At 44.7% G+C, this 21,160-nt stretch overlaps 1 protein-coding gene across 5 annotated transcripts; it reads right to left on the bottom strand.

The window, feature by feature from the left end:
* Positions 1–2,461: 2,461 nt before the first annotated feature.
* URB2 (URB2 ribosome biogenesis homolog) lies at positions 2,462–21,151 on the bottom strand. Of its 5 annotated transcripts, none has more exons than XM_055810367.1 (10): positions 21,060–21,151; positions 20,750–20,909; positions 19,387–19,563; positions 14,278–17,656; positions 12,192–12,352; positions 10,843–10,953; positions 9,662–9,904; positions 8,522–8,612; positions 6,724–6,863; positions 2,462–3,206 (listed from the first exon to the last, which is right to left on the bottom strand). In XM_055810367.1, the coding sequence occupies exons 2-10, from the start codon at positions 20,873–20,875 to the stop codon at positions 3,009–3,011; spliced, it is 4,626 nt and encodes a 1,541-aa protein (XP_055666342.1). In that variant the 5' UTR covers positions 20,876–20,909; positions 21,060–21,151; the 3' UTR covers positions 2,462–3,008. The 5 variants fall into 5 exon arrangements, with proteins under 5 accessions (XP_055666342.1, XP_055666344.1, XP_055666343.1 ...); XM_055810369.1 differs by having other exon boundaries at positions 20,750–20,911; positions 21,057–21,118; XM_055810368.1 differs by having other exon boundaries at positions 21,032–21,100.
* Positions 21,152–21,160: the final 9 nt, after the last annotated feature.

Genomic DNA, 21,160 nt, shown 5'->3' with positions numbered 1-21,160 from the left:
TGGTCTTTGTCCGTCATGACTGTTCTTCTTGCTCATCCTGTCTCTTTATGTGTGAGCTAGTTTTGGCACTGCCCGGGCACACAGCACCCCAGGGGCACAGCCAGCAGCACCGCGGTACCCCAGCCCTAGAGCTCTGCCGGGGCCGGGGGGGGAATCTCTGCCAGGGCAGCAGCAGCGAGAAGCGCTTGGAAGAGATGCACCGCATCAACAGTTGGAAATCTAGCTGAGATTAACCCTTGCAAAAGCCTGCAATGGCTCTGCCTTTACAAGTTACAATTACTAACAATGCAAGTTCCCTTGCACGAAGCTAAGGCTCAAGTGAGAGGAAGGCTGCAAGCCTGTCGTTTAGCCCTGAGGTGGTGCTTCTTCCCACCCCTTCGCCTTCCCGGTGCTCAGAGCTCCTCAGCTAAGCCGGGCCAGGAGGAAGGACTGCGAACCTCCGAGCGCAGACGGTGCCTTTGCAGCCTTGCAGGATGGCTCCACCGTGTGGCCAAAGGGGGGCGCTGCAGCCACGTGGGGACGCAATACAACAAAGCCTGCTTTCTCAGCAGGTGGTCCTCTGCCAGTGACTTAATTTATTCTAGCTTAAAAAAACCCGGAGCGGTTCTTGGACAAAGACCTAGGATTAGCAAGTGAAATACAGCCTTCTTTTTAACCCCTTTGTAACTTCCACACAGAAACGCTGCTTTGTGTTTCAGAACTCCGCTGCTAAGCCTGGAGAAGGAGGAGGGTTGTGGGGCTGTCACACAGTTTATTTGAAATAAAGGTTTAATTGTGGCAAGGTTTCAAGTTTTCATTCATTCAATCACTGTGTCCCTTTTATAGGAGGAGTTTGTTATTTCCATCGGCCCTCTCCATGTCAGTTAGTTACACATTTTCATTTCCAAGCCAAGAAGCTAGAAGTGATAAAATTTTGAGTTAATATTAATGAAATAAAAGTGGTTATCAACTCAAGTAGTTTACCTCCTTTAAAGCTACGGGTGATTTGTTACTTACTCTGTGGTCTATACTCAGAAGCTTTTGAGCTATGTGTGTGGCTTGCAACCATATGGCTACATCGGGGAGCCTTGACACTTACATGCCAGAAATGCTACCTCACTTCCTTCCCCCGGCGCTCCAAACGTAGCTCTCCTTCTTCTACTGTGCTTTCCAGATGCTCTCCCAGCGCTCATAACCTTCCTTTGTTTTACTAGCACATCAACTGTCTTCACCCTGAAGACCTCTTCCTTTTGGTGCCCATTTGGCTGCGCTGAGCTCATACACGTTTCCCCCCTGGGACCTGCTTCACTGTCGCACCGCCTGGTGGGGCAGCAGTAATTGCCCTTCCCAAGGGTGGCCCACATCAGAAATAAAATACAGAAATGGCACAGTGGTGCGCAGGGTCCAGCTTGGATGGAGTTAACTTGCCTTGCAGCAGCCCATATGGTGCCGTGCTTTGCATTTGTGGCTGGATACCGCTGCTGTGGCTACTTCTGAAGGCTTGCACAGTATCAAAGCTTCCTCTCCAAGCTGCTTCTTCAGGATGTGAGGAGGATCATCTCCAGCCCAAAGGAGGAAGTTTAGCCAGCACAGGAGGCTCCACACAGTGAAGATGGAGGAGGTGAGCAGGCACCGTGTGAGTTGCAGAGGTAGTTGCCCCAGGGCCAGGGGCAGGTGCTGCCCAGGAGCCACCCACGGGCACACCTGCCAGGGACCTGCTGCCACAGCCTAGTCAAGGTCCCAGGGAGGTCTGCGATGTGCCAGCAGTGCCCTGCCAGGGCCACAGCCAGTGGGACAGTGCAGGAGGAGCGTGAAGGGCAGAGCATGGCACAGCAGCCGCTGTCTTGACATAAAGCCCCTGCCAGCCCCAAGGTCCAGCTCTACCTGCCTCAGCTCCCCCCACAGCCCTGCTCACCTCCCTTGTCCGGGCCACGTGGAGTCTCCTGCCCCAGCAAAACTTCATCCTTTGGACTTTGCTACAAGGCAGTGGACCCAGTAAAACTGCAAAGTCTTCCCCTACCCAGCCCCTACCTTCAGATTAAAGCAGGTAATCACATGAGAGAACGGAGTTTTTACTGAGTCCATGTGTGAAGATAGTTTTACCACTTACATAAAAGTTTAGATTTCAAGAAAATAAACTTCTGTAGTTTAGCTAATGAAAGGGAGCTATTTGACAAAGCTTCTTGCAGGCTCAAATGTGATTAATTTACTGCAAAGCAACAAGGCTCAGCTTAGACCAAAAAGGTCTCAGATAGGTCTTGCTATGTAACATTTGTAACAAGCTAAAAACGTACACCGAGAGTGATCACAGCTCAGATGACTAAGTGTTAATTGCTTAATGACAGTAAATCGACCAGGGCAGTAAATAGCCTTTTTGATTATCAGGAGATCACAGGATAATACAGTTGGGCAAGGTAATTCAATAGGTCAGACCAGGTTGCCAAGGGCTGGACTCAAGAACAAAACCAAACAAGCAAAGAGATACAAACCTTCAAATTTTTTACTGTACTTCCAGTTTTACACAGTAACATACCCTGTGGCTGTGTAACAGTCACATTCTTCAGTGACAAAATATAAAATAACAGCGTACAAAAATAAGCACTTTAACTGCTTTAATTCTGCTTACCACATAAGCGAGAGCAGGCATTATAACCCTCACTGGCTTTTACGCCAGACTGTTGCTTCCACAGATAAGCACTATGACGTGCCAAAGCCTGAAGCCTGACATCTGCTGCCAGACTGCAGCGAGCTCCCCAGGGCTCCCAGTGAGTTCACTGGGGCCAGCACAGGTGCAGCAGTTCTGCCATTTCTGGCACACAGCAGGACCAGACCTAACAGCACATCCTCCCTCCCCATTCCCCTGTTCCCCACTACAAAGGCTGGCTGCATAGAGACAGATGCAATCCACGTTTAGAGGACCCTCTTCAGATTTGATCTCACTAGTCATCCCAAACCCAACAGCAAGGAAGGATTTTCTGAGCACTGCAAGATCAATTCATAACTGATTATGCAGCACCAGGCAGGATTCATCATGCAGTATATTTTTCCTCCCCCTGTTTTTTTGCTTTGTGGTAGTGGTTGTAATCATTATACAGATCCTTAAAGACCTCCCTTACACCTGCTGGTAGCGATGCATTTAAGAACTTGACGTCGCGTTCAATGCAGAGGTCAAGGATGTGATATATCCCTTCTGTGAGATGTTTCTTCACAGCCGGGTGCAAAGTCACCTAGGAGAAGAACAAAACCGCATTAAACTTAAAACAAAAAGGCAAGAAAATACCCCTTTAACAGTCAGTATACATTAAATGCTGACAACATGATATCCAGTGCATCAGACCACCTGGAACAGCCCATTAGATAAAATCCAATATTTTGACTCAAGCAGTATTTTCCTGATTTTTGCAAACGTGTTTTGCAGAACAAGCACGCCCCTTGCAATAAAATCCGCAAGAGGGCTGCTATACACATTGCTGTGGAGGCAAAGACACTGATCATCTCGGAATCACAAGAGAACTCCTCAGCAGAAAAACTACAATTAAAGAAACCTAAAATACTTGCCCTGGATTACACGTTTCAGTTAATTCTGCATGCCGTATGCTACTGAGTCTCAGTTTCAAATGAGCACTTCCTTTAGGCTATCCTGTAATTTACACTGGGTAGTCAATCAATTTTAACTTATCACTTAACAACTTGATACTTACCTAACAGTTTGTATCCAAAGACTTTATAAGTATAAGCTTTAATAAAAGAAGCTTTCAAAAAGCTCAGGAGATGTGCACTTCCTTGATCTGTTTCAAGACCAGGAATCGGGCACCTTGCCTGAAGTCATGCAGAAAGTTGAAGAAATACCACAAATGACTCGGGACTCAGTGCCCTGCTCCTGCCATTACCCTGCTCAACCCCACAACCAGCAGAACCACCACTACAGCCAGGAGTATCAGCACTGACTCTGGAGTCCTCAGGTGCTCCAGGCTAACTGAAATTTCTCCTATGCTCACAAATCACTTCCTAAGTACTTCGCTGCCTGAGGCGGTGCAGGCCTCTGGCATAATCACATTATTTTTGCCACAGAACCATGTCTTGTCTTTGCTGCATCCCCAAATGAGCTTTATGCCTCCAAACCTAAGCTTCTGCACTCCAGGCCTAATGAAAATTACATAAAAAGCTGTCATTAAAATTCAGACTTCTTTCTTCCTGAGGCAACTAATAAACTTTCGGCTAATGAAGTGCACTCCTAATCACTGTGACAGGCTCCTGCTCTTTCTCTGCCCTAAACATAAAACGGCTAATATATTTTATTAGACCTGCTAACATAGCTGGGAAAAACATACAGTGGGTATTAAGGCACATAAGACTTTCTGTGACCCTGAAGAGTTTGCATATCCAAAAGTTGGTCATGTTTTCCCCCTCTATGTCAGTTATCTATTGGCTGATTTATAACAGATGCTATTTCTCCCTGCACCATGCACCAAAGTAACAGACCAGGTTCAGCATCACAACTCCCAGTGAATGCACTGGGCTGGGCTCTCCCTTCCTAGGGCAGAGAAATGACTGCAGAGAACAAGGGTGGGAAAACCCACAGCTATTAACAAGATGGACCAGATGTCCCACTTGGGATAAGCAGATACCTCAGAGCTGCAGTTAATGGAACTGCATCCCTCACATCACAAATTAATCTGGACCCGTGCCTTATTTGGGTCATTCTTGCTTTGCAGTGCAGTTTCCTATAAACAACCTCCAATAACACTATGGGAAGCACAACCAAAGATTTAAACAACTGCCACTACTGGCTGGCAGTTAATTATGCTTGTAAGTGTTTTATGGTCTATATAGTTAGCACAACCAATTTGTCAAGCATTACAGAGCTCTTGATGTGAGACATTAAATGTGTGAAGAGGTATTTCACTATGCTGAATTAAGCAACAGCTCATAGACAACAGGGGAAAAGCACTGTCAACAGCATGAAAGAGGCTATAGATGCCACCCACTCCAACAAGGAATCTTTCTAGATTAACACAAAATAATTCACAAGGATAATTAATTTCCTGGTATAAAGAGGAAGCACTGAGGGGACTGTTACACAGCTACTTTAGGAGTAAGTGACTGTTTGGGCCAGTAGCTTTCACCAGTTTTGGTCTGCAGACCTTAAAAGGGTTCCAGGAAGTGTGCAGATGCCCATACACAGACTTAAATCTACCAACATGTTTTTCTGTTACCTTTGATGGACCTCCAGGGTCTTCAGATCACAGGCTGAAAGCCACTGATCTGGAGTCTGAAGTGATGAACGGTTAAAGGAGTTTCTCTCTCCCTCTGCAGAGCAACATGAAAGACGTGTACGTGCCTCTCAAGACAGGCATGATGAGGCCTCCCCTTCCACCAGTATCCATCAATTCCAACCAGCCTAATGAGCAATAAATCATTGCCTACTTGTGAGCTACCTATTCTGTCAGACAGAAAACGCCTTTGTCACAGCATCTGGTGGCTCACTACACCAATTTCCCTTTTCACACCCAAGGGTTCCATACATACATTACTGACCTGTGGTTTCAGCTATCACACTTTGATTTCCCAGTGCAAGTACGGCACAAAACCTTCCTAGAAGTCTCATGAGACTTTGTCTTGAGGTAAGTGTCCTTTCAACTTTAAAAGGTCATTTGACAATTCAAGTCAGGCTTTCTAACTCACATTCAGTGGTGAACAGATTACAGATTTCAGAGACAGAGCAGCAGTCTTAACAGTAATTCAGTTTACTAAATTACTAAATCCCTAGTATTTGCTGAACTACTATGTTTACTACCTAAACAATAACCAATTTACCAGGAACACTAAAAAACATGGCTAAAAACTCACATATCCCGCTGTTTTGCTCACAAACCTCGGAAAAAAGCCAGGTAATAGAAAAGGCAGCCGAGTTTAAGATCCATAACAACCTTCGTGGTTACTTACATTGGTTACATCATAATCCTTCAGAAACATAGCACCAGTAGGGATATTTTTATAGTAAGAGAGCCTAAAAACAAAGACTAAAATTCCTTTCTGTATTTTAGCCCATGCCCAGACCAGAGTCACAAATAAACCATTTACAGGTAATTGCAACACACGCAGCATTCAAACCCTGGTGAAATCTAAATCCATCAGGCTGAACAGAATGACAATTTGAACTTAGGTCTGGATGTCAGAAGCTACTGACCTGGCTCTGGCATCCCTAATAGCAGGAGCAGTTGTTTCAGTAAGGATCAGAGTATCTTTGGTAAGGGAGAGTTACTGAAAAGCTAATAATTCTCCAGCTTGGTAACATTTTTCCCATTCATTTACTCATTTTGACCAGATTAAAAGATATTTTCCAGGAGAATTTTTCTCCATTGTTTAGCCAGATGGGGCCCTATCTGCTCAGTTCTGGACAACTGAGACTAGCTGGGAGAACCACCTAACACAACAGGCAGGAAAAGCAACACCTGACATGACAGAAAAGCAAAGCAGTTCTGTAAATAGGCATTGCACTGTTTTGCCTTAAAAAGCCCCCACAGCTCACACCTTTAGAAAGTTTTCAGGAGCTGAAGCTGGGTAAGAAAGATTCTCAGGAACTCTTGCTCGAAGTAACAGTGTCTAGATCAAACCTGTATCCCCACGAGGCACAGCAACTTTCATAACTTCACAGATTTTACACAACTTAACACTTTGGAACAGGAATTCCAAAGCCAGCACAATACCATGGCACTTTCAAGATGAATGAGAACATGTTACCTTCTGCAATTCAGTCACATACTGAGCCACAATGAAAGCAGAAAACACAGTGAAGTCCTCCATTTCTGCAGCAATATGAGTATACATCCGTTCCACCAAGTGTGCACACTTCAGTATAACTTCAAACTCATCGGTGTTGCCTAAAACAGAAAAAGATGTGCAGCCTGGCATTTGAGGCTTAAAAACACTAGGAAAAAAACACCAAAGAATCATCACCCAGTCTTCCATGATTCTTGAACTACATGAAGCCAATGCCAGCTTGCCCAATTTATCTTTTCTTATGCAGCCCCAGCTGAAAGGCCCCCAACAACACACCATACGCATCTCTTACAGCGGTTATCTTGTAAGAGCACGCTGATTCCGACTCCTTGTGCACTGCAAGGCAAAAAGTATTTGTTACAGATGTTGAAGTGCTAAAAGCAGCCGCTACTGCTACAGTCCCTTCCATGATTCAGTCCCAGCTAGCACTGTGGAGGAGAGAACAAGGAGACAGGAAAATTATATTCTCTACCTACAGAAAATCAGAAGACATCTCTTAGAAACAGCATAGTAAGAAAGCTTCCTGATGAGATCTATTATGTGGAATATAGCAGCAGAAGCCACATCGCTGGAGATATTTAAAGTGAGGCTGGAGAGATCACCTGAGAATTTACTCAGTAGGCAACGAATGAAGGTAACACAAACAAGGGAGAAGGAAATTCCAGAAACTCTTTTCTTGTAAACTGTTACGAAAATAGAATAATCCTGCATCAACTTGAGGGTGCCACATACCTGTATATTTCCCGTTACCCCTGCCTTACGTAAACATATTGCAGAAGCAAGCAATAATTCTCAAATTCTCAAAGTTTGGCACCAGTTCAACATACCCTTTTTGTCTATCACTGAGCCTTTGTTAGTATATTCCTCCATGACACACACATACACTTACACTTGCCCGCAGCTGTGGGCAACATATCAACCGAGATAAATCTGAACATGGCATAATCTGTAGGACATCAGTGGAAAGCCGGGATACCAGTTGACTTCATGGCCTGCAACTGATTGTCTCAATAAGTCACTGCTATTAATGACAGGATATTTGTGTCCTGACCAGCATAAAGCACAGGATGATTACCTTCATCACTGTGAACATCTTTGACTTGGCTACTTCAACAATGCAAATTCTTTAATAACTTCCAGTGAAGTCCTATTTTTTTTCTTCCTTTTGAGATATTTAACTACCCTAATTCCAAATCCTTGACTATACAGATATATCAGCTAATCCCAATTGATACTTCAGATATGTGTAATGTTCTGGCTTTAAGCCTAATATAGAATGGTGACAATTCAGGTCTGTAGTAAACTTAGTTCCAGCCTCGAGAAGCTCGATTTAGTACAATCAGTTTGGGGCTAGAACTCTGGCATATTAGCATGGACCACCAGCCACCAGACTTCACAGCCACCGTGCTTTCAGGCACCGGGGGTTGATAGGAAGAGCAGAACCTGGGCACAGCAAGCCTTACTGACTCCTGTAAGTTCTCCTGTGGCGAACACCTTACTCACCTAAAGCAGTGCTGTCTGCATGCAGCTCCACAGGAGCCCCAGTTATCTTCGTAAGCCCACGGACACTAAAAAGCTCATCCTCGGTTTTACATAAAGGACAGACAGGGCTACAGGACTGACTGTTTCAATGCCACAGCTAGCGTTTGAGGACTTTGCTTCTGGTGTCAGACCGCCCATTTCTGCACCTCCTCTTGCAAAGTATACAAAATTCCAGTGTGTGTGTATATATAATGCAAAAGTGGAAAAGATCCGGTACCTCTGTCTCCTTTCTGACGTCCTTCATGCATGACAGAAACAACCAGACGATGGAAACTGTTCAGAAAAGACGGTGCTGCTTTCAACAGCACCTGCAAAGACATGAAATAAAAACATCTGAGATGATATAGTAAAGGGAGTAGAGAGGGCAGAGGTACACCACCCCACAGGCTGAGGGAGATCAATTCCTGTGAAGGGAACTATATGGTCTATAGAGCTGTGAGGAGCAGAGACTCTCTTCATTGTGCTCCCATACAGTATCTAGAACATGAAAATCCTGAGGCAGGGCTGCAGTCCTGGCCATATTCAAATACAAATAACAAATAAGCATATTAAAGTTACTTCATCTCTCCGAAGCAGCATTTGATTTAGTACCCTAACGTCTAGGAAATTTGTTCTTGCTGGTAGAGAACCTGTGTAGCCAGAATGATTCACAGAACACAGGGTCCAATAACACCACAGATCACTGTGTGAAAACAGCCTGGATAGGCAGCTTTCTACCACCGGGGTTTTCGTAAGGGCATTTTAGCAATGTGTACTGCCTTGCTTTTAGAATTTGCCATTTCCCCATCTTTAGCTTCACCCTCAGTTCTAATACAAATGCATGAGGCCCCTTTCCTTTTTTTCTTCCACCTCTGCCTACATATTCCATGTAGGAGTATCACCAGCCCCCGGCAAGTGCTGGCACATCTTCACTTTCCCACGCCAGAAGGCTGACAAGAACACCAGGATGGTACAACGTTTGAAGGTCACCAACTTCTAACACATCTAAGGCCTGCTTTCTAAGGATTGCAGAATCTTGATCTCCAGTGAGAATGAGCTCCTAGAGCCTGCGACATTTGTGCTTCTAGAAATCAATCATAAAAATAGGGAAAGTCTTATTCTAATCTGGCATCAGATGTTGATAAGCAATCTGCTGCCAAAGAACAATGCAGGCAATAAAACAAAGCAGAAAAGCAACTGAAATTATGTGATTTTGAGATTCCCAGCCTTCTAAATGACAAACAGTACAAAGCATTTTCATACTATCAGGACAAATTCTTTCAAAGCCACTATTCAAAGAAAAATAAAAATCTCATCACGGCCTCTATGTTCGTTCTTTCTACCTTTTTCCCCTCCTCCCACTCCCTCACAGATGTACCTTTGGATGACACTGCACAATAGAGAAGAGCACTTCATGGACTCCCAGGAAGACACCGCGATAGTCTTCTGTCTTCAGATGATCCAAAGGGACTGTCAGGAGAATGCTGAATGACAGTGCCACATGGTGTGGATTTAAGAGAATCCCTTCTCCTTGCCTTAGCAGTGCTGCTGCAGTCTCTAGAATAGGTATAACTATGGTGGAAACCAGTGACTGGTCCTGACAGGCCTCTTTGGTTTGCATCTACAAGGATACAGGAAACAGATAACGAGGAGTGCATTAGCCACCTATCACTACCATTTGCACACCAGAGAACCATAATGCTCTGACTTGAGTCAGTGGAACTAGACTGCTGCAAGCTGGACTGACAGGGAGACTCCTGCATTTTTGCCATTTTTGTGAAACGGCATCCTGGGCAAGGATGCACATGATGCCCTTCAAGAAAGCATTGCTGTGAGTGTGGAATTGTAATACTTTCCAGTCCCCTGACAACCACCACCTCTTTGCACCCTCTCACATGGATGCACGGATGCAGTTCTCTTCTTTACAAGCATGCAAACCAAACAAAAAAAGGCATAAATTGCATGCTCATGGTTCCCAGGCACTGCAGAGCCAACCTCTGACAAATGCGGGTCTACAGACACCATCGCTATCAGAGAAGAAAAAACTGCATCACTAGGTTTGTATGCTGTACAAATGAGGGACAGGAAACATGGGTTTCATAACTTTAAGTTAAGCTTCCCATTCATAATTCAGTGAATCTATATTATTATTTCCTTAATACAAGCACTTTTTTTGTTTTGTTTTGCTGCTGTTGGCTTCTGCTATGACACGTGGCTGACAGTTACCTTCTCCTTTGGACAGGAGGAAGGACAAGAGATTTAGACTCTCTTCGCTGCAGCCCAAGCAGTTTCTCACAAGCTCCAGATTACAAGGTGCAGTCCCAGAAAATTACTGATAATAAGAAATGGACAACCTACGCACTGCACCCACAGATTTACTTGAGGAAGGAGGGGAGAGAGGGTCTAGACAAAAAAGCACAGGTGGATGTGGTATGGCTTTGTCTTAATATCCACCCCTTTTTTGTTTCTGTATGCCTCTGTGCATGTTAGATGTAAACAACTGCAGACTCCAACAAATAAAATGGATAGGTAATGAAGTTACAATAAAGAGATACTTACAGCTAAAGCTGTGATTATCTGTGGGCTGGCAAACCAGAAAGCTTTTTCTTTGTCTCCGCTTAATGGGCAGCTGAGCAACAATTTGGTTAGCGTAACAGCTGACAATACTTCCTGCAGAAAGCAAATTGATGATCAGTCGTGGGTACAAGATGCACTGGCTGCTTTCAAGTACAGAAGAGCTCTTTCAAGGGCAGTGGCAGTTTTGAGCATTACCAGAGCCTTGACACATGAAAGTCCTCCCACCAACGCATCTCTTTGGAAGCTGTGAAGTAAGCAGCAGCTCAGCAAAACTCAATATGCTGAACAGCACTGGCCCAAATGTACTGCATGCTATATTTATTTCACAAGCAACTTACTGTACAGAAAGGCTTACGTGATTTTTAAGAAAGGAAAGCCTTTTCCTTCAACTGCCACTAGATAACAGAGGGAAGCAATGAGAATACAAGGACAGCAGTATACTATATGCTAAGAATGCTGCATTTGGCAGCAGTTTTTTTCTTACTTGCTGGCTGTTATGAGAGGTTGATAAAAGAAATACATTACAAGCTATTCTAGCTGTTCTTAGGTGGCAGGAATTATATGCACAGTACAAGAACTCCAGACACACTTTCAAAAAGATGTATCTAGAATTCATGCAGTACATTCTTGTCTATTTCTGACAAATAAGACAGAGCCAGATAAACCCCCAAGTTCAATCCAAGTTCCATTCTCATGTCACTAAGCTTTTTATGGAGGTACAGCTGGCTTTTTTGCCAGAAGTGTTCCATATGTCACCGCTGCTGCTTAAGCTGCTCAGGAGAAAGGCTCAGTATTTAAAAGGCTACTGAATGGTACCTGGTTATTACAGAGTATATCTTTGTAGAGACAAATATCAAAAGCACAGGTGCAGTTTTGATTTTATGTAAAAATGCCAGCATTTCTAAAAGTGCCTTTAACACTTTAAGAGCAGCCACAGACAAACAGTGGTTAAACTCACTGACTGCTAGTATCTGTCATGCAAGAGCTCTGATAAGCAAGTAGAAAAATAATTGTAGCATGGCCTGTAACATCACAGCTGTGTGGTTTCTGTTAATAATACATGGAATTAAGACTGCTGAGTCCTTAAACGGGACAGAAAGTTTTTCCAGTAGGTTTCCATGATCTTTCCACCTCTCTTAATTTATATCCAGAACATATATACCTCAGCGTGGTTACCAAGCCCTTAAACACGTAAATTAATTTGACTTGACCGCTGAACATAAAGCAGGAAGAGGAAAAAAATATTTATCAGATGTTATTCAGACAACAAAATTTTATCAAGATCCAGGAAACTGAAGAAGGAAGCTGACTAAACTAAGCTCATGCCTTACTTTAGCTTTCTGTTGCCAAACATTCCTCATTTCAAGTCCCTGTAGCACCAGCCTCATTATGGTATAAAACTCCTCAGCCGAGCAGTTTCCCAGCAGCTGGACAAGCACCTCTGTCAGCTCTATCTGCATACTTTGGATCATCTGGGTTGTGATTGCAGGACCTACGTAGTCAAGAGACAGCAGCATGTATTAATCAATTCCCAACACAAGGACTTCAACAGGTAAGAACAGGGTGAACTGAACCTTAAAACAGCTCTGCAGGTACCTTTTTAATACACAAATGCATAGAGGGCCCCATGATTTCCCTTTACCTCCCTCCCTACTAGTGCAATGGATTGCTGTTCTCAAGTATTTCCTACCCTAGGGTTCACAGAGCAGTCATCATACCAATAAAAAGCCTTTACCAGCACGGAAACACTACAATAAAGCGTGTGCCCAAGCCAAGGGAGGAGGCTAAACAGCCCACAAGGCTTTACGACAAATGCTGGCCACAGAGCCATCACAAGTCACAAAAGCATTAGGCTGAGAAAGTTTAGGTCTCTACTGATCATAATTCACACTCCCCACTCACTCCATTATTACTACGTAGGGAGTCCTAGACTAACTTGTATCTTAATTGATTCCGATGGCTTGTTTCTTAGTTCCACAAGTATCCACAGGATCTGTGGCAATGCCAAAAGTCTTCTTCAACAGGAATTCATATTTCACCTCACTGAATACTTTACTTATTCATCAGAAATTCTTACAGCATTTTACAGTGATTAATTATGTCTCCAGGCAAAAGCACTTTACCAATCTTACAACAGTAAAGTGAGGCACAGGATGAGGGAGAGAAAACTCAGGAGAAAAATCACAGCAATTGACACATCCTTATGGTCCCTAGTTCTAATGCGAAATCCCTGCTCTCAGTGCCCTTACTGAACCCCTAGATCAAACTCAACTTTTCAAATTCAAGATCAGATTTTCCATGGAGAGCTGTGCTCTGTTCTTAGCTACCTAATGCCAGTAAAAACATCTGAGATCATGATTGTGGTTCATTTGAGCAATAGCCTCTGAAGTGGAGAGCGCACACCCCAGGGTCTGCACAAGACAAGCCACTGGGGTGTGGGAATTGTAAAGAAAATATCTTTAATAAATAAAATAAAATGTAAAAATGTTTATTTCATCTTCATCTCATGCTTGTTAAACTTTTGTGTATGCTTTGTAAAGTACATAGCATACCAGTAGAGTAGCACATGCATATAAATAAACATATATTGAGGCTGCATGCTCAATTTATTTATTTTTTTACTGATATGTGTGCACAATCAAAAATGTTTGGAGACTACTGCAGTAGAGCATGTTAGCAGTAAGTTCAATGAATTCCAACTCTTTGAAGAAGTCAAAGAGAACCGTTACATCTGTGCTGCATTTAGTTCCTCTCTCTGAACAAGACAATAAAAAGAAGCCATTAGGTCACACAGCTGGCAAGAACCGTCTTTCCTAGCCCTGGCTCTTTATTTGATGGGGATAATGGGACTGATCTGCCAAATCCCCACAGGGTTTTTCTTCAGAATTTTTTTTAGTCAGAATTACAGGTGTTCGGCACGCTTGAGTTAGGTGATTGTCATCATTCTAAAACCTCACCTATCAGATACAAAAACAGATGAGTATTTTACTGTAAGGTCCTCTGCGATTGTCAGATAAGACACATCCGATCTGACCTGGCACACATCAGCTGCTTCAGCAGTGCCTACTACACCGCCTATATGAGTAGAACATGGCACCTTCAGCCCTACATCCAGAGGAATTACCATGTTCTAGTTACTGTCAAAATGATCTACAGGGACAAGTAACTCAGGACCTCAACTTTGTTAAGATGTTTGCATCTTCCAGGAGAGGATCGTTACCAAATTAGATGGTGGCTGTGATCCAGGTACCACAACATTGCCTCCTAGAAAATTTTCCTGTTATGCATTTATAAAAGGACAGGCTACTTCTTTAACACAAGTAAACACATAGAGGCTTTTCAAAAAGCTATGTGCCTTTTAACTCGCCTCTGCACTGCAAAATTAGCAAAGGAAGTGGAGAAAGGGAGTTTTCATACCAGAAAGAAGCTTTTTTATAGCAAAAACAACCATGACCGCTGTTTCTTTTCCAGGATACAGCTCTGGCACTGAGCAGAAGATCGTTAGGAACTGCAACGCAGACTGAAGGAACTGTAGATTACCTCCGGCACAGGGCAGCTCTCTCAGTATCTGAGAGTAAAACTTTTGGTACAGTTTAATACGGGGTTGCTCCAAAAACCCACTGGGCTCCTTCTGCCAGCCCTTTTTGACAGCACGGCTCAGATCTGCTTTGAGAAGAGTAGTGACAGATGGTATGAATGCTACAGGCAAAGGCTCGTTTTCAGTGTTACTCTGAAGACCGTCTTCAACAGTTCTGACCATTTGCACAACTACTGGCTCCAACAGAGCAGACAGTACATTCGCAGACTGCAGCTTCTTTTCTGGCAGCTGCTGAAGGTGGAGTGTGACTACGTGACAGAGTGTGGTGAATGCCATGAGCAGTAACTGCCCAGCTGCGGGATTCCAGTTTTTCCAGCCTTTGCTTTTGGCTGCACCACCATCTGACTTGCAGCTTACCAGGAAAGACATGAACTTTTCCAAGTTGAGCCTCACACTTTGCCTTCTTTCAATAATCATCTGAAGAAAGTTTTCCAAAAAGGCTTGGGCTTCCTGGAGATACTGTCCCCAAACAGGAACAGTCAAGACATCAGTGAAGAATTTGCTAGCTGTAAGCTGGGAGGTCATAACAGCCTCAAGAACATCACTGGCGTGAAACACCTTAAAAATACAGCTGGCATTCCTGCCAGCTTGCAAGCACCTCAGGAGGCGGAAGCAGGTACTTAAAAACTTCAGCAGTAACAGCTTGCTGCAAGAGACTCTAGCCCTGGTATTGGCTAGCAGGGACAGGAGCACCAGAAAACACCGGGTACAGTCAGAGGGAAGAAGACTGTCTAGTTTCAGAAGAGAAGCAATTTCTAGCAAACCCAAGCAGCTTTCTAGCTGACTTTCTTTCAGGATGACAGGGCAGCAGCTTTTTGCTAACAGTACTATACACTGGGCAACCTTCTCCAGTGTTTTCCAAGACAAGCTGAACTCATTCTTCTGCAGTTTGTTTTCTGATGGTGCTTCCCACAGATCAACAGATCTGCAGTGAGCCAGCATTTCTTCATGCCAAGGGATATTACCTGCAGACAGCTGTTGAACTGGCTGATCTACTGAATCCTTGGCAGCAGTGGGCAGCACCCTAGCAAACCGACGAATAAGACTGGTCAGAAAAGCACAATGCAGGACCTTCATTTCTGGAAGAAAGGAGCTATGCATCAAACCAAGAGATACCTTCCCAATGCTGATGAAAGACTCCTGGTCTGCGGCAGCTTCCTGATCTTTGGCCAATACTAAGGTCTCTAGAAGCACATTTGCAAGGTACTCTACATCCTTCAGGGACATAAACGGCAACAGGATAGTCAGGTTGGAGATGATGAGGTGCCAGTGTGCTGTGGGGTAAGTAAGATCACTTATTGCGCCGATATCTCCATCCCATGGTTCAGATTCTCCCCTGTTCATGCTGGATCTCCCGGACTCCAGGATGAAAGCTGTAGCATGCTGCAAGGTCTGTAGGTCAGCTTTTGTCTGTATTAAAATCATCTTTATTTTCTGAAGCGTGAGCAGTTCTAAGCAATATTTACTAGTGGAGGCAAAACTATTTGCAAGTTCCATGACTCTCTCCCAGCACTGCTCCTCCACACCAGGGAGTAAAGCTGAAATGCCCCAGTGCCTTGCAGCAGGTTCAGTAACAGCAGCAGCAATTTCAGCTTTTGGAGACACATATTTACTGCAGCTAACACCAAACAAAGTGTCTACCTCAACCCAAGTGTAAACAAGGAGGAGAGCAGAGTCACTGGCCTTTCTTAGCCAAAGGTCTGACTTCTCTTCCTCTCTTCTAGGAGCCTGCAGCAGCTCCATCAGTGGCTGAATTATTCCCTTCTGCATCTTTGCCAGCAGACTCTGAGTGCGAAGGACCACAGGGGAAGGGGTGACATCATCTAGGCTCCTCATGTTGAACAGAAAAGCGTGCAGCACCAAGCTCACCGACAGCAGCTTCAAGGCCATGTCAACTGACCCTTCAACGTCAGGAATGATAAAGGTCTGGCATTTCTCCACAAAGAGACACAAAATGTCCAGAATCTGGTTGGGTGGCAGTTCAAGGAGGCACTCATGAAGCTTTACTGTCAGGCCAGCAGAGAAGACAGGCAGTCTCAGCTGATCAGCAGCTGGCTGGCAAATGACTGTCAATACCTCCTCAAAGAGCCGTGGGAATTGTCGCAGCTTGGAGTAAGTCTGAAACATGGTGTTGATGAGAGCCTCCTGGGGTTTCTTCGTGCGTGGCTCAGAGACCTCGGCATCAATCCATGCTGAGGCCACTAAGTCATCCAGGTCTGGCTCTACTATAAGGTGGTTTAATGACATCAAGAGTTTGAGACACCTGAACCAAGCAGGGATGGAAGCTTGGGAGTGCCTCAACAACACCTGTGCTAGCTTGCGGTAAAACCCAAACTGTACCTCCTTGTGCCGGATACGGTCACGGGCAACATTATAGATATCACTGCTAAGCACCAAGTTCAGAAGCTGTTCCAAAGCAAGCAGCTCCGTGCTCCAGTCCGCAGGGGAGAGCATATCCTCCCACACACCCTGCTGTAGGCCAGAGAGCCTGAGACAGCCAAAAAGGCTGCTCAGCATGTGGAAACACACAAGGTGGTTTTCCGCCTTACAGTACGAGTCCAGAAAGAGCTTATATAGCAGGGACACTGAACCAGCCACAGCAGCTCCATGAAGGGCAGGTTCACAAAAGCCACTGCCCAGCTTGGTCTGCACTGTGCTGACTGGTAGCAAAACACTTTTCAAAGCTCCTTTCTTCTTCTCTTGGAGGTTCTGTTCTGGCAGCAGCTCCTCTTTGTAGGATAAGAAAAGCTCAGGCTGGAATAACCCAGCCTGCAGCAAAGTTTCTACTTGGTTTCGGATTTCCCTGCTCAGGTGCTGACGCACATGGTTGTCATCTGCTTGTGTCCAGCTCCTCACAGTTAGCCAGTGTCTCAGGAGCAGACACGGCTGGAGCAAGTGACTTGTCACTTGCCCAAACACACGATTTGGGTTGGTTTGCTGCCTCTGGATCAGGAGGTACTGAGTAAAGGTAAGCTGAAGGACTCTGAACAACTGGGAACCCACAGCATCATCAGAAGCCAGCTGCTGACATGCCAGCTTGGCCAGCTTGCTGAGGAGATCAACCAAGAGCTCACACTTTGCTGTGTAAATGATGGAGAGCGAAGGAGTAGAAAGGATGCCACTGGAGCAACTCAGCACTGTGCCAATGTTTTGCTGTGTTTTTTGAGAACAGGCCTCTGATAACCTTTCGTTTATGACCTGAAGATTGGGGGGGGGTGGGGGGGGGGGGGGGTGGGTAGAAAAAAAAAAAGAAAGAAAAAAAAACCAGTCAATTTTACATACAAAGACAAAGCTCATCATCATGAACCAACATCACCTTCTGTGAACTTTGGCTGCAAGAAGGAAGCAACAGGGACCTGCCAACAGCTGCTGCCAGGCCTCTCACACTGTTGGTCTCAAACTAGAAGCTCCTTTGGCCAGAACTGCATCCCTGCATTTGAGGAAGCCCTCATTCAGTACATGTGCTACTGGCAACGGCATAAGACTATCCACACTTGATCCTAATAGTTGATCCTGCAGAAAAGGAATAGGGGTAGATTTCCTCCCTTCTTGAACGATCCCCAAAATTATGCTCCAAACATACATGAACAAACCCCCCCACAACACACATCCAACCTTTGATCCAGGAAGTTTATGTCCCTGACCAAGTATCATCTTTATATTTTAAAAAGAGCCAGTTTCCTTGCTGATATCCGGAACATGAAGGACTGTTCTCCCTCTTCTCTGAGGGATACACAACACTACAGAATTAACGTTTATTTGAACTTGCATTTCCCTTCCTTTTCTCAAACTTGATTTCCCTACCATCTTTTTGTCCCTATTTCCCTATCCCCCTCAAAGGGGTCCTTTGATCCCCTTTTCATTTGCTCCCTTTTCTCATCTCCAGATAATCTTGTCAGCAAACAAATTCAGTAACAATTCACAAATCTGTCTCTATTCCAGGGTTAAAAACCTCATCTGTCTCTTTACACTTTGTAGTGGATTCACCTCCTTAGCTCAAACCCCACCAGACTAAAACAGATCCTTAAATTCTGTCCACTGGACCCCTTGCCACCTCTGCCCTCAGTCTTCAGGGTACCCTGGCCTGTACCTCTCACCGAATCTTCAGCCAGACAGGCTTTCACACCCAGATCACATTTATATTTGGCACACTTTCTGCGTAGCACAAATTCAACCCAACCAAATCTCTGTACTTCACAAGTCAATTTCTGCAGGTAAAGACAGTCCCCTCATGCTTCCTTCTAACAGATCACAACTAAAAGGGTCTTTTTTCCAGTTACTTTGAATGCGTTTGCAGCCATACACCAATTCTGCTATTTCTGTAACGAGGAAGCTGAATAAGAAATTACACTTTCTGGTTCAATTCTAAACTGTAGCTGAAGTCTCCCCCATTCACTTTCAGCTGAGGCTAAAATAACAGTATGATTAAGGTCAATAGTAATTCAGTGCCACCACCGTTTAGAGCCATCATAAGAAGCCACAGGATCTGCTGAACGCCACGTCACAGTGCACAAGTACTCAAGCGAAAGACAGCAATGAGCCCCACACTGAGGGAAAACCTCTCTCTCCCCAAGACTCCCAGGCAAACCGGCAATACAAAGCAGTAAATAATATAGAAAAGCAACATACAGAACTGAGCTTTTACTTACCCATTGAAATACTTAAACCAGTTCACTCTCTGATACTTCAAAGAAGTTAAAGACAGAGAGGAAGATCACGATTACTCTGCCATTTTCAGCCTTAGTACTGTACAAATACAAACCGTATTGCAGAACAGAAACAGAGAAGTTTTTAGTAAAGGTCCTAAAAGCCATCTGATAGAATATTACATATCTCATGTAACACTGACACTGTGAGGAAGAGTCGCATACTGTAGAAGATATGCGCTATTATCCAGCATATTACAAAGTATCCCCAGTTTTAGTTACCTGTGCAATTGAAAAACTGAGACCAATTGTCTTCCCACTCTTTAAGAGATCTTGCAGTCTTCTACTATGGATAATGTTGTCTAAATACACCCAGAGTTTCTCAACAACTTCATCCTCCAGTTCATACTTCTTACTGTAGTATGAAACCAACACATGGCTTACCCAATCAAGTAATACCTGTTAACAAAAGGGAAAAGAAGTAATCTTTAATAACCACCATATAACAACAAGACAAAAGTAGTACTTCTTCACAACTACGGCACTCATGATTTGACAGCCGCTCTACATCCAAGCAGAACAAGCTCTGAATAAGCAGAGAATTCCACCCTTGTAGATTTCAATTCCTAAGAGCTTTCATCCTAAATCCAGTATTGGCCCTGTGCTCCTCCGTACCATCCCAAAACAGCTTTCAGGAGTGAACATCCTAAGGCACTTTCATCAGGGCATAATTCTGACAGTCAATACTGATTAGAAAATGTAGTCTTTTAAAACAAACAATCAGATGGGTTTCACCTTCAGGCAACTGGTATTCCTTTCATATCCTTCTCTTTGTATGTTTAAATTCATTACCTAGAAATTCAGGCCTAGGAATTTAGAAGTGTGCAAACCCGAAAAGGTTGAAACCTACTAATTTAAATCAGTGATTTAAAAATACAATGATCATGTATGGCTAAGTTTAATATTCTGATTTACTGGAATAACCATAACTCAAAACACAAATCTCAGATGGCACAAACCCTAGACTCCATAAAACTACTAGCTAGGAGGAGCAGCACAAGACACCCCTCACTTGGGAAAACATGGAGCAGACCTTCAGGAAAAAAAAGACTTGAGGGGAGAGGGTGGGTTCCAAGCAGAGAACACCAAACCACCTTCCAAGGAGAAGCCTGTGAATCCACAGTGAGTGCACAACAAGTTTAGAACATCAGAAAACACAAACCTAGCTACAGTCAGCTCTCCCACCCTGAAGTTCTTGCTCTTAACTGTGACCAGAAGCACCAAACTTCACAGCGTCCTGTATAAAATATAATAACCAACGCTAACAACAGCTCTGAAGGGAATGGTTCCTCATCTATCTGGGAGACAGAATGCACACACAACCCTCTCCATAAAAAATTACTCTTCCTGCCCCAATACAGATCTTTGTGCTGAAGCCACTTGAAATATGTTACAAAAAAATTTCAAATAACCACACAGAAATCAAGAGCCGCCCACAGTTCCACACCAGAGCTGTATCTGCACTGCTACCCAGGGCCAAAAGCTTAAGCAACTAGATCTGGATTTTGTAAATCAATTCATTCCTCAGCAGCAATTAACTACCGCGACTGTTTTCTTTCGCTATTTACCATTAGAAAGTACTTACTTGCTCCTTATTAGGCAGAACGCACTGGTGCGAAACCCACGCAAAGCGGGCGAGTTTGAGTTTGTCTTCCCAAGGAGTCTTGGCGCTTTTCAGCTTCAGGTAAATCCCCGAGTAGATGGCGGCCATGGGGGCCGCGCGTGGGGAAGGCGACGAGGCCCGACTGAAAGAAACGCAGTAGGTCGGACAGGCGGCCCCCGCTCGCACCCCCCGCAGCCAGACCCCGCACCGCCCCGCACCCACCTCTCCACCACCAGCGCCACCAGCCCCCCCAGCCCCCCTCACCGTGCCCTCAGGCCCCGCCGCCCCTCACCGTCCCGCCGGGCCCGCGCCGCCCGCTGACCTCCGTCCCCGCCAGGCAGCGCCAGCCGATCGCCGATCGCGGGAGGCGGGCTGAGAGGTGCTTCGCGCCCA

The sequence above is a fragment of the Falco peregrinus genome, chromosome 7, assembly GCF_023634155.1.
Source record: "Falco peregrinus isolate bFalPer1 chromosome 7, bFalPer1.pri, whole genome shotgun sequence".
NCBI lineage: Eukaryota > Metazoa > Chordata > Aves > Falconiformes > Falconidae > Falco > Falco peregrinus.
This window is presented reverse-complemented; position numbering and strand designations above follow the sequence as displayed.

Bases quoted from the DNA above. Each gene is read 5' to 3' on its own strand.
- URB2 (XM_055810367.1), bottom strand. From the start codon at position 20,875: ATGGCCGCCATCTACTCGGGGATTTACCTGAAGCTGAAAAGCGCCAAG. The intron at 17,657-19,386 runs GTAACTAAAACT...CCCAATCTTCAG, and splicing joins TCAGTTTTTCAATTGCACAG to GTCATAAACGAAAGGTTATC. The intron at 6,864-8,521 runs GTACCGGATCTT...TTTCTGTTTTAG, and splicing joins ACGTCAGAAAGGAGACAGAG to GCAACACCGATGAGTTTGAA.